At 41.5% G+C, this 17,397-nt stretch overlaps 1 protein-coding gene and 1 long non-coding RNA gene across 2 annotated transcripts in view; one reads left to right on the top strand and one right to left on the bottom strand.

Moving 5' to 3' along the window:
* The window catches only part of LOC148368758 (nuclear receptor coactivator 3-like), a 36,174-nt gene extending 27,665 nt beyond the window's left edge, over positions 1-8,509 (bottom strand). Inside the window, exons 1-4 of the mRNA XM_088330787.1 lie at positions 8,406-8,509; positions 5,454-5,614; positions 442-539; positions 191-365 (exon numbers count right to left, since the gene is read on the bottom strand). Coding sequence (XP_088186913.1) covers positions 191-365; positions 442-539; positions 5,454-5,614; positions 8,406-8,497 — 526 coding nt within the window. The 5' untranslated portion in view covers positions 8,498-8,509. The remainder of the gene's footprint in view (positions 1-190; positions 366-441; positions 540-5,453; positions 5,615-8,405) is intronic.
* Positions 8,510-8,937: 428 nt separating this feature from the next.
* Positions 8,938-13,237, top strand: LOC148368759 (uncharacterized). Its single transcript, XR_015849866.1, has 3 exons — positions 8,938-9,049; positions 12,113-12,164; positions 12,235-13,237. It is a non-coding gene; the product is annotated as an uncharacterized LOC148368759 (long non-coding RNA).
* The last annotated feature ends 4,160 nt before the right edge of the window (positions 13,238-17,397 follow it).

The following is a 17,397-nucleotide window of genomic DNA, read 5'->3' on the forward strand; positions in this document are numbered from 1 at the left end:
TCAACTAACTATTGTTGAGTATTACCGGCTTTATAGTTTTTGGGTAGCTTGATCAGATAATAACCAATTTGGCCTGCTGGTACTTTGAGTTGGATGTGACAGACATCTGCCCCAATTCCATGAGCGCATCCACTCTAAGAAGCATGTGCATAACGTGTGACAGATGCATGTGTGCATATTCCAATCTCACGGTTTGTCCTGGGCAGGTTCTTGTGGAATTCCTCTCGGTCTTCCTCATGCAATATGTTGTAGACGCTGGTATTGATGAGCTCGTCCTGCTTGTACTGCAGGTACTGCGTCACGTTGTCCGATACAAACACGATGCTGCCCTCTCGGTTCACCACAAACAGGAAGCCGTCCAGAGCCTGATGGCGCAGTGACGGACGGGGTTAACGCTTGGCCGATTGAAGGTAGAATTGACGGAGGTTAAAATGCACTCACCTGCAGCAAAAGAGGCCCGAGGTGGTCTTTGTCAATGACCCCCTGGCCTGTTGAGGAAACGTCTGATTTCTGAACATCGTCGCTCACGGAAGACTTTCCTGTAAGTGGAGACAATGAAATTGGATTAAAACACGTGGAAAACCCCACTGGCATTCTCCACTACAACTACTCCAGCAGGGGGCAGTGTTTCTTAAGTATCAGTATCTCTTCCCCCTTTAAAAAAAAATCCAGGTGAAGGAGACGCATACGAGGGGGCTGGTTTCTCTAAGGAGCCCGTCGGGAAGCGCCGAGGGCTTTAGTGTATGTGCAGAAGGTAGTAGTCGTCCTCATGTTTTATATTCAGTGTCAGACTCAGAAAAAGAGAGAGAGGGAGCGTGGGAGAGAACTCGAGAGGCTCTGCAAACCGTAATGGTGCAGGGGGGCATGAGTCGAAGCACCTGAATCAAGGGTGGAGGGACCCAGCCAGAGATACAGATGGCTGCAAAATTAATGATATGAGGGAAAATGCACTTGGCATTTTGTCACCATGGTGGCTAGTCATTCAGACCCTAAATCCCCACACAAACAACAAAATGCAATGATCGGATTTGGCCAGTTTCAGGCGTGTTACTGAAAAAAAGTAATAAGTTACAATAACAAGTTACTCTATGTCGAACGTAATTGTGTTACTCCCAGATAACAGATACCCGAAAATTGCGCATTACTCTGAAAGGTACGAGTTACAAACTACAACATACACTCACATTGAAGCAGACCGCCTGCAACTGCTTAAGTTTAGTCACATAATAAAAAGAAAATGGAAAAAAAAAACTGTCCACCAACCTGTGGAAGCAGTGAACCCTTCATTTTTCTTGGCTTGTAAACTAACCCGGCTGAGACACTCCATATCCATTTTGTCGTTTGTCTTCAATACACTCGAAGATTTTCCTCTCATTTCTGGGTAATGTCCAGGCGTGGTTAAATGCAAAACTAATTTTCCAAATAAAAAGCCTAAAGTTCAGCACTCCATCCATCCGTTATCTGCACCGCTTATCCTAAGTAGGGTCGTGGTTGGGGTGCTGGAGCTTATTCCAGCAATCTTCAGGCAGTGGGCAGGGGCCACCCTGAATTGGTTGCCGGCTAGTTAAGTTCAGCACTTTTTCACCATAATTCTGTGCTCATGTTTGCCCTATTGATTTAGTTGTTCCTGTATAAGACACGCCCCCCCTCACACACTGCCTACCACTTGCTACTCATTTACCAAAAATGTGCACATAAACTGACCCCCTGAATTCAGGATTTAATTTCATATATAGGAAATATGGCTTGGATGCGAGTGCATACGCTAGAGAGAATATCAGAAGGGAGAAATTCAGCATCCTCATACTGCGGGCTTGAGATGGCGCCGCTGTAACTGTATTTAGTATTTTGTACGTACATGGGCAGCACGGCGGCGCAGTGGTTAGCGCATGTGCGGCACAGTTCAAGTCATGGAAACCTCCTGCGTGGGTTCAAATCCAGCTCCAGACTTCCTGTGCGGAGTTTGTATGTTCTCCCCGTGCTTGCGTGGGTTTCCACCGGGCACTCCGGTTTCCTCCCACATTCCAAAAACATGCATTTCAGGTGAATTGGCCGGTCCAAATTGTCACTATGTGTGAATGAGCGAGTGAGTTGTCTGTCCCCGTGTACCCTGTGATTGGCTGGCAACCAGTTCAGGGTGTCTCTTCTGTCCTCTGCCCACTGCTTGCTGGGATGGGCTCCAGCACTCCCGCGACCCTACTGAGGATAAGCGGTGCAGCTAATGAGATGAGATGAGATGAGATGTAAACACGTTTGGGCTGCATGATTTTGGAAATAAACCTAATTGCGATTTTTGCACCAGTATTGCAATTTCGATGCGATTTTCGCTTTTAATAGAAAAGTGTATTTCTTGGCTTTTATTCTGTGTGAGTACTTGACCTGCCACTGTGTTGTTAAAAACCCAGAAAAATCCCGTCAAATGATATTTTATTTAACTTTAAATGTTCTGCAGTCCCAACAGTAAAAAAAATAATTTATTCATAAATCCAAGTGGCGAGCACGGCGGGGCAGTGGTTAGCGCGTGTGCAGCACAGTTCTGAGGCCATGGGTTCAAATCCAGCTACCAGCCTTCCTGTGTGGAGTTTGCATGTAGGTGTGAATGAGCGAGCAAATTGTCTGTCCCTGTGTGCCCTGCGACTGGCTACCCAGTTCAGGCTGTCCCCTGCGCACTGCCCGAAGATAGCTGGGATGGGCTCCAGCACCCCCGCGACCCTACTGAGGATAAGCGGTGCAGATGGATGGATGGATAATTCCAAGTAAACTGTATTGAAAAAAAAATACAAAAATGGTCCTTAAAATGAAGAACAACGCGAGAGTTAATCATATTGACATGCTTTATTAAGTAAACAGCGCCCCCTTCTGGGAATTTTTGCAATATGTCACATCGCATTATCGATTAGATTTCGGTTAATTGTGCAGCGCTTAAACCCACCAACCCTTTTAAACTGACGTTGCCTTTCGCATTGAGAGTCGTTAGCTACTTCAAGAGTCAAGAAGGAACAGAGAAAAAAACAGAAAACATTGTGATCCATGGTCTGCTTTTAAAAAGTGGCAGGGTAATGCACCATGTCGTAACAACAGTTGAGTTACAAAATTGTACTAATCACGTGTTACAGTAGTTGTTACAGTAATTGCTTTCCTGGAACTGGATTTGGCGCACCGAGGAATTAAAGCAGGAGATTATAAAAAACCATGAGGCAAAAAAAAAACAAAAAAAAAAACATTGCAATCACAGTCAAGTAAAAATCTGCAAGCGTGTGAAAGTGAGACAGGAAGATGTAAAACCAGGTAGGAAGGAGATGAGTCCAAAACCCTCCGTCACGTCTGTCTCCACTTCCTGTAACTATGGCAACCTGTCAGCAGCCAGTCAGGGCCAGCTGCAGCCCCTTCCCCTTCCTGTCGAGGTGGCAGCCTCCAACCGAGCTCCACCGAAACACAACAACCGCCAACACTAATTCTCCCCTCTAATTAACCTTTAGCTCGCTTCTGGCACAGCGCGGAAAGGTTTTCCCTATCGGAAACCGAGACTAAAATTTCGACGCGCGGCAATGAAGATTCGGCACTTAAGCAGAACGGATGCGATAACCTGCAAACCCATCATTTCAACAGCCGCTGCTCACCCCCCATCCCACTTCTACACAAACACGCATTCAAATGACAGGTTCACAAAAGCTTTGCCAAGGTTTGCCCATAAATCAACTGTTGAATCGGTGAAATTTGAGGAAGACCAACAGTGTAACAATGGAACGCATTCCCGGAACACAATTACTTTTCCCGGTAATGATGATAAGTGATGAATAAATAAACTTCTACACAGAGCAACCGGTGGGTGAAGAGCTCAGTGAGTATGGCCTGATATTTGAGTGCAAAACGCTCCCCTACTTACAAACATTCGAGTTACGAAAAAAGGTAGATGCGAACATTTTTTTCGGGATGTCGAAAAATATCCGGACTTTGCTGTAGGTTAGATTTTGTATTGTGTGCACCTTTTTCCCAGTACAGGACATTACTGTAGTGCTTCTTTCCGCCACTACCGGCCTGTGGCGCTGTGAGAGCTCACCCAGCCTCCACCCCGAAGAAGAAATCCGCCTTCCTCTTCCTTGTTCGTGTGTAAACATTCTATACTGTATCTCCAGCGTGCGAAGAACTCTGACATTTTTATTGTTTAATATCTTCTGCATCCATTCAATATGGTTGGTGTAAAGTGTAAGGAAGAGGTGAGCCATTTCATTTGAAATGACAGTGGTTAAGAAAGCTTGATGCGGTTGAGAAAATGGCTGGATCGCTTTTTTTTTTTCGCCCACTTTCTCCCACAGAGGAGAAAGTAGCCTAATTCTTGAAGCGCATCTTCCACAAGTATGTTAAACTTCAATTTATTTATCTTTTTTAGAGCATATTATTTAATTAGATGTTTATTTTTCAGTACAAAAACAATACAGGTTACTTATACATGCCTTAAACATACTTATATTAACCTTAAACAAACTTATTTAAAACTTAAACATACTTATATACGGTGCCCTACTTACGAACGAGATAGGTTCCGGACGATTGTTCGTAAGTTGAATTTGTTCGTTAGTTGCTTCAGTGCTGTTTGTATGGAATGTATGCTTACGGTTTGTATAAGTATTAGCTTGTATAGGTAACCTGTATTGTTTTGTACTAAAAATAAACATTTCATAACATAATACGCTCTATAAAGATAAATAAAGTTGAGTTTAACTTACTTTTGGAAAATGCGCTTCAAGAGGTCCTCCTCCATGGTAAAAAGTGGCCGACCATTTTCTTAACCGCATCAAGCTTTCCTATTCCACTTTCATTTCAAATGAAACGTCTCACCTCTACTTTACACCAACCATATTGAATGGATGCACGAGATATTAAACAATAAAAATGTCAAAGTTCTTAACGCGCTGGAGATACAGTATAGAATGTTGACACACGAACTAGGAAGAGAAAAATTTCTTCTCCTGGGTGGATGCTGGGTGACCTCTCACAGCGCCACACGCCAGTAGCGGCAGAAAGAAGCACTACAGTAATGTCCTGTACTCAGAAAAGGGTGCACAAAATACAAAATGTAACTTACAGCGAAGTTCGAATATTTTCCGACATCCCGAAAAAAAAATGTTTGTATCTACCGTTTTTTTAACCGAATGGTGGTAAGTAGGAGCGAGTCTGTATAAGGGTCCAGTTCTCGCTCTCTTTTCTGTTCACTTTTTCTCCCTCTCTCTTTATTCTCTTAAACCCACTAATACGGCCCCCGTGAGTTTTTTCCCCCTAACATTTGGCCATAAGCTAAAATGAGTTTGACATGCCTTCTGTAGACGAATAAATGATTCGCACTTGCACCTTGGCTCTGAAATAAAAATGAATAAATAAATAAAACAACATAAAACCGCCTCCCACCCCAAAAACTTTGATGTAACTTTCCAAGAGTCCAGCTCACAACTCACCCTGTTCTTTGATCTGTCTGATCTGCCGCACCGTCTCCTTGAGGATGGCGCATTTGTCGGGTTTGACATTGAAACTGTCGATGTCGCTGAGATTGGCCGAGATGAGCTCGGCCAGTTCCTCGATGTACTTGCTTTCTTGCTCCCGCCGCTTCCGGTCACTGCTGCAGGTTAACGTAAAACGGTGAAGTGAATGCTGCGGGTGACAGACCATCTTGGCCTGCTTTTCTGATGCACTTCCAGTTTAGGCACATGTTTGTTTTTGATGTGTTATAGCGGTGTCCAAAACTCGTGACAAAAAGTTAACGGACACCAGGGCAGACAACTCTGAAAAGTTGCCTGCCCCATTTTTCACAACTTGAAACGCAATAAGACGACTAATCGCAAAAAACCCCCCAAGTATTAAGGATTGATAATCAGAATATATAACAGAAGAACACTTTAATTATTCATTGCATATATATGACATCACTGTTTTCCATCTGCCATCAGTATGTACCTGTATTTTCTCATCTTCATGCAATGTTTGCGTTGCGTCGTCTGCTACAAGTCGCGTGAACTCCCCTTTCCACGATGCTTTATACGTTTACGTTTTGTAGCGTCATAAATTGTGTTAGCTTCTTTTGAATATTTCTTCTGGGGCTGAGCATTTGGTTTGATTCCTAACCACTCATCCATTTTTCTTGTGTTCTCGGTGGAAAAGGATATGCTAATCCGCGACTTTATAATGCTTGGGAAAGTCCGGAAGCACAAAGTTATTCGATGCGGGCTTCTGATTGGCTGCCGAGTATGCAAATTGCCTAACGAACCGAAATTCCGAAATTTCCAAACCGAACGAAGACTTTGAAAACGAAATAAAGCAAACGTTTAATTTAATTTAAAAATTTCGTGAAAATTTTGAAAATGTTCTCGGCCACCCAGGCAGAGACGTTGTGTAAGTTGTATGTCCGATATAAAAGATGCACACTCCGGGCGTCCGGGCAGACGTTATTTCTAACACTGGTTCTAGGCAATTTTTTTCCGACTTTAGCTTAATAAGCAATAAAAAAGCGTTTCTAGGAGCTGCATGTTATGAAAGATGGTTCCAACCAAAGTGAAAGTCTTGCTCTTTGGCATTCTGCTAAGTAACTTAAGGTGTTCCACAGTGAAGTTCAATTCTCCCAATAATATACAGTCATGGTTCGTCATTCCATTGCGTGGAATGTATTTTTGATACATTACGCAAAAAGTACACCAAGCAAGGTAACATTGCCAGCTGTGTACAGTTTAGCAGTTTTACCCTCAATGGATTGCAGAAACAGTAGAAAAATAACATTGAGGGAACTATAACATCGTGTCCCCAGATTGTTAATTGCCGCAAACACTACGTGAAAAAAGTATCCTAGCACTGCAGTTACACGTATATTATTACTTTTGGTGCAAGCGGCAACGCTGCCGAACGAAAATGACAAAAACAAAGTGTTTTCGGAACAGGGATAGCAAGTACCTTAAGATATCCATTATATGCACTTGTTTGATTCCAACAGTACCAGTCCTGCTATTTTCCCCGAATGTATCCACAGTTATCCAAAATGTTGTCAAGTAGCTCTTCGTTAATATTAATAATCAATAGTCTGTGGTCTGTGCAGCCCTTTGAGACTTCTTATGATTAATGGCTGTACAAAGAAACATGACTTGATACCTTGCTATGACACGGTTGACTTTCATGGTTTTACCACTTCACAGATATGCATTGTGTGCAGTCGGTTCTGCATTCTGATTGGGTAAAGAGTCCTGAATATAGTAGTTATTGGTCATAAATAAACACATGTTTACAATGTACAGTACATTTATTTGTTAAACGAATGATTGGGCTTGTAAAAAGGGTTATTTGATTTCAATGCATTGTCAAGTATTTTAATAGTATCATAATTGTAAAAAATAAAGGTTTGTACTTTGCAAATTTTGCCTACCACTGGTTCATTTAGGGGCAGCACGGCGGCGCAGTGGTTAGCGCGTGTGCGGCACACTTCTAAGGTCCTCCTGTGTGGGTTCAAATCCAGCTACCGGACTTCCTGTGCGGAGTTTGTATGTTCTCCCCGTGCTTGCGTGGGTTTCCACCGGGCACTCCGGTTTTCTCCCACATTCCAAAGACATGCATTTCAGGTGGATTGGCCGGTCCAAATTGTCCCTAGGTGTGAATGAGTGGGCGAGTTGTCTGTCCCTGTGTGCCCTGCGATTGGCTGGCAACCAGTTGAGGGTGTCCCTGCCCACTGCCCAATGATTGCTGGGATAGGCTCCAGCACCCCCGCAACCCTACTGAGGATAAGCGGTGCAGCTAATGAGATGAGATGAGATGAGATGAGATGGTTCATTTAGGAACCTTAGCCTGGTGATAAATAAGGGAACACTGTACACAAAATAAATAAAAATATTTTACGAATAACGATACGTCGCTTTTGAGGAACAATTTGCAAACAAGCTTGCATGTCATTTACATAGACGTATGGCTTGTCTTGTTTTTAAAGAGAAAAACCTTTACAAAATACAGAGAATTTCCGAATTTTAGATGCTTCTCGATTTTCACGAATCAGAATTGATTTGTAAACGGTTGATCGAATACTATAAACAGCGAATGGTTGTAACTAGTTTATAACTACGGTTTCATCCCGGGAGACTTCAAAAAGTCACGCGTTTTTGTTTGTTCATCATCTAAAAGGTCCTTCAATGGCTTATTTAAGAGTTATTTAAATATTAATTGTGTTTTTAAAATTTGTAGCATAGATGTAAAAAAATATCCCAAAATTATGTGAAGTAAAAAAAAAAATTGAGATAAGGGTTTTTTATAAGTCAGCGATGGCATAGAGAAAATAGAAGACTCATTACCATAGTTCTGATGAAACGCACCAATGAGAGCATAATAAGACATTATTTGTATAGAGTTCAACAACATTTGTTATTTGCAGTCACACTTACCCAAGACCAGGTGTGTCGCATGTTGAGAGTTTGCGTTTTCGGTTTTCCGAAATCAACGGTTCCATGGAGTTCTCCCCCAGACTGTTCATCATGTACACATATCAGCACCTACAACAAGGTGGAAAGCACATCTTAGAGGACTAACCTTCCATGGAACCCATTCCAGGTGTGCAAATTTGGAATCTTTCCCGTGAAGTCTTTATGATTAAATAATACGTTGGGAATGTTATAAATTGTGATTATCAGCGCTCATGTCACGTACGCGATAGTCTTTTGGCAGGAACTGACAAACAGACACGCCGGCTGGCCTCTTCCGCTGAGACAAGATGAGAGGAAGAATGCGAGTCTGTTTGTGTATTTGTGTGTGGGACAGTGTATGTGGGAGATGATCAGCTAGGTCTCTCGCAGACATATACACACTCTCAGACACGTACACATACGGGATTAGCAGTGTCTCTGATGAAAAGCCGTGCAGCGCAACTAACCCCGTTAGACAGCCGTCTGTCTCCCATAATGCATTACGCTTTGTCGCCAGGAAGTGAGCTGATAAAGGTGGCTGGGAGGCCAAACAGATGGAAAGAGAGGAAAAGGAAAGATGGAACGGAAAGAGGGAGAGGCCGCTGTCGGGACTCCGGCTCTGATTGGTAATTTTCTTTGCTACAGTGACAGCGACAGGCACTCGGGATGTGGTAGGAATAAGAGAAGAGAACGAACGCGACTAAGGGAGACGCAGGAAATGCAAAGGACTAAAAAATACCAGGGAGGGGAGCGCGGTTGTGAGGGGGCGGGGAGAAATGGATGGTTTTGTCAGTAGGGAAGAACAGACTATCATGTCATCCAAACCAGTGGTCGGCAACCACCAGGAAGAGGACCAATACTGGGCTGTGGGTCGTTTGGTATTGGGCCGCAAACACACAAACCTCAAAGTTTTTGAGGTTTTGCCGTGTTTGAGCAATGGTTGAACAGTTGCTAATACCACCGACCACATTTGCTCAACATTGGATGCAAAGTGGGGGTGGGCTGATAGATCCAAATATCTATAATTTCTATATTAAGCAAGAACTTGGATTTGATTCATACTATTCTCCTGGTATTGGGATTGATACTGTCTTACCATTTTAACAAGCACAATAATAATGCTGTTACAGTAGAGTTGCAATGAATGAGGTCGTCCATTCATCGTGTGGCATGATTTTTGTGTCACTCAGCAAAACATGAAGCCAGTATTATTAAAGGCTACGGTCAATTCAACTCATGAAAAAAGACGGACACTGAGAAAACAGTTTGACCTAAGTCCGCAAAAGTGTGGGAACACTCCAAACTTCAAGTCAAGTCAAGTTATGTTTATTTGTATAGCCCTTAATCACAAAAAGTCTCAAAGGGCTGCACAGATCAAAGACTATTGCAAACTACAGACTATTATGACACCATCCCCTGATATTGTCAACATAAAATATAGGTTATTTATATGCTATAGAATAGAAGTGTGTTTTAAGCTTAGATTTAAACATTTCCACTGAGGTTGCAGATCGAATCTCAGAAGGAAGAGCGTTCCACAGCACCGGGGCCCGAATGGAGAACGCTCTCGAACCTGCGGATTTCTTCTTGGCTCTTGGCATCACTAGTAGAGCAGCGTTTTCAGAGCGAAGGCTCCGGACCGGAACATAGGGGGTAATTAAATCTGAAAGATATGAGGTAGCATGTCCATGCATGATTTTGTATAATACCAACAGAACCTTAAAATCACATCTTAAGCTAACAGGGAGCCAATGCAGGTTAGCTAAAATCGGGGTAATGTGATCAAACTTTCTTGTCTTAGTTAAAAGCCTCGCTGCAGCATTTTTTACTAGCTGAAGGCTCTTGATTTTGGACAACTTCACAAAACAAAAAAAGTGATATGGCACGGAAGGACCATAATGGTGAGGCAGCAATCAATACCAAAACATGGAGTCACAGACGAGGATAAAGGTAGCTCAGTAGCAGGGTAAGTCTCTAAAATATTTGTTTTATTCGTTTATTTGTGTTTTTAAGTGTGGAAACGTTACCTTCGTCTCTGGTAGCTAGCTGATGTTAGCCTTTTCTTTTTAGCCGATTAATGACTGCGAGCGTTTGTGTGTGAGATACTTTTTCTTTCAGTTAAATTATCTTAAGCAGTGTTTAATTGTGATCCGTGAAAAAAAACCTCCACGTTCACAAAATGGTGGTAAAATTAAGCATCAAGTTTGAATTTTTATTGTGTCCTTGTAAATTGTGCCATAATAATAAATGCTCTTATCTCAATAGAAAAGAGCAATCAATGACAAGCTTCATGATGAGAAAGGGACATCATGCACACCACAGCAAGCATCTGTCATCACTGAGAGCATCCTCAACATAATCCTCATTGCTCACATTTTAACATTGATGTACAAAGTTTTCAAAAAAGGAAGAGTGAGTTTGTGAGCAAGGGTGATAAGTGGTTACTTTTTGCTTGTTAATGTTGTTACTGGGTTTTCACATTTGCATTTATTTCTTGCTCCAAAAGACCCTTTTAACAAGAAAAAGACATATTTTTGCACTTCCTAAAAGAGTATCTGATTTGTATATACTTTAGCTTAGTTACGTTATTTGTCAAACACTTGGGATGGTAATGTTGATACGTGTCACCGAGTTCAGCTTTTCCAACTATTGTCCCAAAAACAACAAAGATGCCCCTTTTTTTTGCACTTTATAAAAAAGTATGTATTTGCAGGTGTAGAACATACATTAACATGTATTTTGTTTGTTATTTGACAAACACTGATTTTTTTTAAGTCAAGTCAAGTCATTTTTTATTTGTATAGCCCTTAATCACAAAGAGTCTCAAAGGGCTGCACAGGTTATTGCACAGACTATTATTTCAGACTATTATTACACCATCCCCTGATCTGGAAACAACATGAGGGCAAAGAAAAACTCAAAAACCTCAACATGAGGAAAATGAAGAAACCTTGAGAAGGGACCGCACATGTGGTATGCCCCTTTCAGGATTACCAGGCAAAGGATGTTGCAATTACAAATAATAGAGATTTTGTCCACAAAAAGTATAGGTTATTCATATGCTATAGAGTAGAAGTGTGTTTTGAGCTTAGATTTAAACAGTTCCACGGAGGTTGCAGATCGGATCTGAGGGGGAAGAGCATTCCACAGCACCGGTGCCCGGATGGATTGTTTAATATTGTAGAATATTCTGTTTTGTGCACTGATTTCTTGTTTGTCAGAAATATTTCAATACTTGAATAATGACGCGAAAATTAAAGCGTTTTTTTCATCGGCTTCATCGATTAATCGAAAAAATAAGTGGTATTTGCAGCCCTTTGCTAGTGATTTGTAAGAATAAATTTACACTATTGTCTTCAAATTGGATCAATTGTGTTAACACTTTTTGCATTGCTGACTTAAATTTCAAAATATTGTACAATGGAAGGTAGTCCAGCTGCCTTGTTGACCTTGTTTTACAGTATTTCTATTTTCGTAAAATTGCAGATTTTATTTGGTTTGACTCTTTTGATTGTTTTTTTTTTTTGATGCAGTAGTAACATAACTATTTAGATTTATCTTGTATACAGTTCAAGGGACAGTGTGTATTATTTGAACACTAGATGTCGCTGCACTGTGTAGTGGAACATAAAATGATTGCTAAAAAGCACAACTCAAATTCAACATGTTTCTTCTCATTTTCCCCCCAGCCTTTTTGAGGTTTTTGGGTACCTGTAACAGCAAGATGTCAGCTCCCTCTAGGTGAGGCTCATGTTAAGTCAAATAAATGCAATTGGTTAAAGATTTTTACTTCAATTACAACTATGTACAGCAGCGCAACGGAGTGAAGCATCATGGGAATAAGTTCCGCCAAAACAACGCTGTACAACGATTGACCAATCATATGCACCTTCAAGATAAAAAAAAGCAAGTCTACATTGCACCGTGAGTAAAAATAGTGCAATTATGAGATGAAATTTAGTGTCTTTTCTCATATCATCTAGATCCTTAGTGGGTTTAGGCTTACAATTATTGTTGCTATTATTATTATTGCTATTGTTATTTATACTAATGTTATAAGTGGGCAAATTGCTAACATTATCCAGACAACCAGGTGGGAGGATATTGAGCGGTCTCAGTGTTGCACGTGTGGTGCAATGAGTGGCCTAAAAGCCACTAGTAACCCTCTTAACCTTCATAGCCAGAGCCTCCTTTTCATTTCATTGATGACATAGTGATCCTCTGGCCAGAGTTGAATCTTTGCTGCATAAAAAGGCAGAACAAAGCAGCGGTGAGACAGTTCTGGCTCATTTTAGCACTGTTGTCTCCTGATGCTCTCTGCATCTTGGAATAAAAGCATCCAGTGAGATCATATTTAGATGACGTGAGTAATGAGTGGATTTAGGTTAAATTGGTGATTTTTGACACTGGAATATTTGGCGGCTTTTCTGTTGCCATTTCCTAGTACGCAACATGAGGGAACTTGCCAATATTTCTTCTAAACGTTTAGTTTTCTTCCTATTTTTAAAGCATGGGCCGTGAAGAAGGATCCAGGATTTCTGATCTTGTCCTTCGCGTGATCGTTGAATTTCGATAAATTGATAAATTAAGAGGCTGAGATGAACTGTTTCTCGAGAAGTTTGTACTGGCAGAATGTATTCTGGAGACCACCGCAATATAAGTCTTCAGTCGGACAATCTTAGCAGAAGTCTCTCTATGACATTTTTGAAGCAAGATTTTTATACCTTTTTTGAGGCGTTTTATAGGTCAACAGGAAACCGCAACTGCAGTTATTTGCTTGTCGTCTGTTTGCATATTTTTGTGTTATCAGCCAATTCTAAAAGTTCAGTTCGTTTTTAACGGGCGTCAGTAGCTCAGGAGGTAGAGCGCTCGTCTTGGGATCAAGGGATCCCAATTCGAATCCCGGCGTGTCCGTGTTACATGTTGAAGTGTCGTTGGGTAAGACACTGAACCCCTAATACCCCCAATAAGCAGGTTAGCGTCTTACGTGGCTGCAATACAAGGCCGCTATTGGGAAATGTGAAGCACACTGTAAAGCGCTTTGGGAAGTCATTGACTTGAAAAGCGCTATAAAAATGCAGATCATTTCATTTCATAATGGCATTTCATAGGTCAACAGGAGACCACAACTACAGTTTTTTTGCTTGCCATCTGTTTGCACATTTTTGTGTTATCAGCCAATTCTAAAAGTTTCAGTTTGTTTTTTAAGGCGTTGTATAAGTCAACAGGAAACCAAAGTTTCGGATCCTTGTTCACACCTTGGTCTCATCTGCTGACACCAGGCTGAACTTTGTTTCTCTGCTTAAAGTTCCTTGGTAAATCAAATAAACTTGTTTACACAAATTACCTTGTTTTCATTCTACATAGTCTCGCTGTGAGTAAATATGTGCAACGTTGTGTTTGTAAGGTTTATTATCTCTTACCAAGGGGATTTGCAATTAATAAAAGGAGCAATTGGCTAAAGTTGACAGGTATGAGTGGTATATTAATAGACAGTGTCCCTTTTCAAGTTTTCACTCTGGTTTCCTTTACTCTCTCTTGAGCGTTTCCTCATCTGTTTGTCAACCTCGTTGCCTTGTAAACTGCTTATGAGTTGCAGACGCTCTTCAACTTACAACCATTCGACTTACGAAAAACGGTAGATACGATCGTTTTTATCGGGTTGTCTAAAAATATCCGGACATTGCCGTAAGTTAGATTTTGTATTGTGTGCACCTTTTTCAGAGTACAGCCGCTACCAGCGTGTGGCGCTGTGAGAGCTCACCCAACATCCACTGCAAAGAAAAAAAAAACGCATCCTCTTTTAAGTTCGTGTGTAAACATTCTATAATGTATGTCCAGCGCGCTAAGAACTTTGACATTTTTATTGTTTAATATCTCGTGCATCCATTCAATATGGTTGGTGTGAAGTGTATGAAACAGGCTAGCCGTTTCTTTTAAAACTAAGAAAATAAGAAAGCTTGATGCGGTTGAGAAAACTGTTGGATTGCTTTTTTACGACCACTTTTTACCTCGGAGGAGGAAGGCTCCCAACTGTTGAAGCCCATCTTCCAAAAGTAAGTCAAACTTCACTTTATAGAGCAAATCTTTTAATTAGATGTTTATTTTTCAGTACAAAACAATACAGGTTACTTATACAAGCCTTAAACCTACTTATATAAACCTTAAACATACAAAATATAGCACTGAAGCAACTTAAGAACAAATTAAACTTACGAACGATCGTCCGGAACCTCGTTCGTAAGTAGGGCAGCGTCTGTACGTGTCAGTTCCATCTATCTATCCATCTATCTACCCTGGTCGTTTCCCTCGAGAGGGGTGACCGACAGCAAGACGAACACATACAAAAACCAAGAAAATAAAACGTGTCAGTTCACCTGCCTGCATGTAACAATGAGCACACGTGCTCTTCAAAAGGTATCGAGAGTTGCAAAGTAATGGAGAGGTCTGCCTTGGCCGCCATTATCCAAGCCCATCTGACCACCTGCTCGCCAAACTCTTCGAAAAGGGAGTTGCTCTAATTGTGGAGTGAATGAAACGGCCCCAGAGAATGGTTGATTAGGAGGCTGCCCGGGGGAAATGGGTCACCTCCAGCCTGGCGTGGCCTGCCCGCTTTTTCCAGTTCAGGGATAAAGTCGATTACACGCCACAGGCAGTGGGACTTGGTGGCAGAGAGGCAGCCTGGCCATGCCGGGCACAATCTACCGGCGCGCAAATGCAGAAAAACGGAAATAGGAGATTGTGTTGGCTGCGTTGAAGAAGGGAGCCTGCTTTAAAATAGCCACAAAGTTAAAGTTAAGGAGTTAAGCCTAAAATCATGTGGAACAAAGTATGTGCAAAATTCTCAATCGATGCAGGTCGCGGAACTTCTAATAGTGACTTATTACCAAGAACACAACTGTGATAACTTTAAGGTGGGGTGTGTAGTTTGAGGTGTACTTGAAAAGTATAAAACTAAATATTTTCTCTTCGGTGCACAATTGAGTTCCAAGAGCCTTTACAAATTTTGTTTCCACTGCCCCTATTGCTTTTATCTTAGTTTTACCCTCGGTGTTTCAGCTGAAGGAAATGCGTGGGGAATGCAAGTGAGGAGAGTGATTTCACGTGCGTGGTCGCGGTTTTCTGCTATTTTAAGATGAAAATAGTGAAAGTAAGAAATCTTTTTTTTTTTTTTTTTTTTTTTTTCAAATACAGTCCAAATGCCAACCCAAACCAGATGAAAACAAAGAGTTTATTCGAGCTTATCAAAGAATTGCACATACATGCGTATCGTTCATTGTGGTCAGAGAAAGCACACAGTGAGTGCTGCACGGGGGCAGATTTTGTGTGTGTGTGTGTGTGTTAGGGAGGCGTGACTGTGTGTGCAACTAAGCTGCTGTATGCTGTCAGTCAAATAGTGGGTATGTGCAATCAACGTCTCTGAATCAAAACAAACTGGGAAGTATGGTGGTTGCTAGCTATTGGGCTCATTACATTGAAAAGGAAAATCATCAATACAATCAGACGCTGAGGAAAGCCAGAAGTGTTTCGTGGATTATTATCGGGTTTGAGAAGCCACTGAAGCTACGTCGGGGCCTACTGCGCCGGCTAAGCCAACAACCTTCACAAGCTACCCCTGTGGAGCCTGTATTTCAGCACCACCAGCTCTAGTACCCATGAAACTCACACCATTGCGGAAAATCGGCTATCCCGATGTTATTGCACGGCTCGCCAACCGCTCTCTAAATTGCTTACCAACACTGAAAGTAGAAGACTTCAAATTTCAATTTAATTGTATATAAAAACAATCAAACCATTCATTCAACTGCAATTATGTGTTGTTTGATATTTTTTGTAGGTATATACCGTATTTTCCGCACTATAAGGCGCACCTAAAAGCCTTTATTTTTTTCAAAAGCTGACCATGCGCCTTATAATACAGTGCGCCTTATTTATGGATCAATTTTAAAATTGCAAAGTTTTCCAACTAACTTGCAGCCGCCGACTAGATTTTCCCCCGAAGGCCAAGTAGTACGCGGTGTATGCTGGGATTTATTTACCGGCGTTTCATTGGCTAACCGATGTGTCAATCATCATTTAAATCGATCACTATTGGCTAAAGTTATTCGGAGGTCAAGGGACGGACCGTTTTTATCATTTACAGGCTGGCATTGGCTTAAACGGCAAACAAAGCCTGCAATTGGCCGAAAAAGATGTGTCAATCATCAGTTGAATCGATCACTATTGGCTAAAGTTATTCGGAGGTCAAGGGGCGGATCCTTTTTATCATTTACAGGCTGGCATTGGCTTAAACGGCAACACAAAGCCTGCAATTGGCCGAAAAAGATGAATGTTTATGGCACGTGGCTGACGGCATAGAGAAAGCATTTTTTTCTATTCTGTATTTGAAAATATTTTATTCTCCTGGATTTACTACCCTCACGGATATAAGAGGACATTGGCTGCACATTATTGTGAACACAACAACTTCGGTGAGCTACTATATTATCCCTGTATCTTGTTTCAGACTGAACTCGATGTTTCTGTGATAAGCGGTGCAGATAATGGATGGAATGGAGTGTCTATTTTTAAATTAAACTCAATTCCAAGTGTTTATTGTCATATGCACAGTAAAGTTGCAAGCGAAAAAGAAAATAGATACTAAGGAATGGTTAGCATTTCTTGAATCCCAAGACTTTAACCTTCCGAATGATGGAACGATGCATTTGAGTGACATCTTACGGACACCGCATCCGCACGTGTTCTCGACACGTATTTGCGTCTTTGCAAGCTTTGGGAATGTTAAGGGGGGTAATAAGTTGGACTGAACTATCTGACTGTTTTGTCCACGTTCCCATTGTAGCGCCTTATAATCCGGTGCGTCTTATGTATGTCAAAAATAGGACCAAAAACTATTTTTTTCGGGGTGCGCCCTATAACCCGGTGCGCCTTATAGTGCGGAAAATACGGTAGTTGTTTTTCTGTTACAGTCGTT

Source organism: Urocampus carinirostris, chromosome 3 (assembly GCF_059441175.1).
Source record: "Urocampus carinirostris isolate Australia breed hairy pipefish chromosome 3, RoL_Ucar_1.0, whole genome shotgun sequence".
Taxonomy (NCBI): domain Eukaryota; kingdom Metazoa; phylum Chordata; class Actinopteri; order Syngnathiformes; family Syngnathidae; genus Urocampus; species Urocampus carinirostris.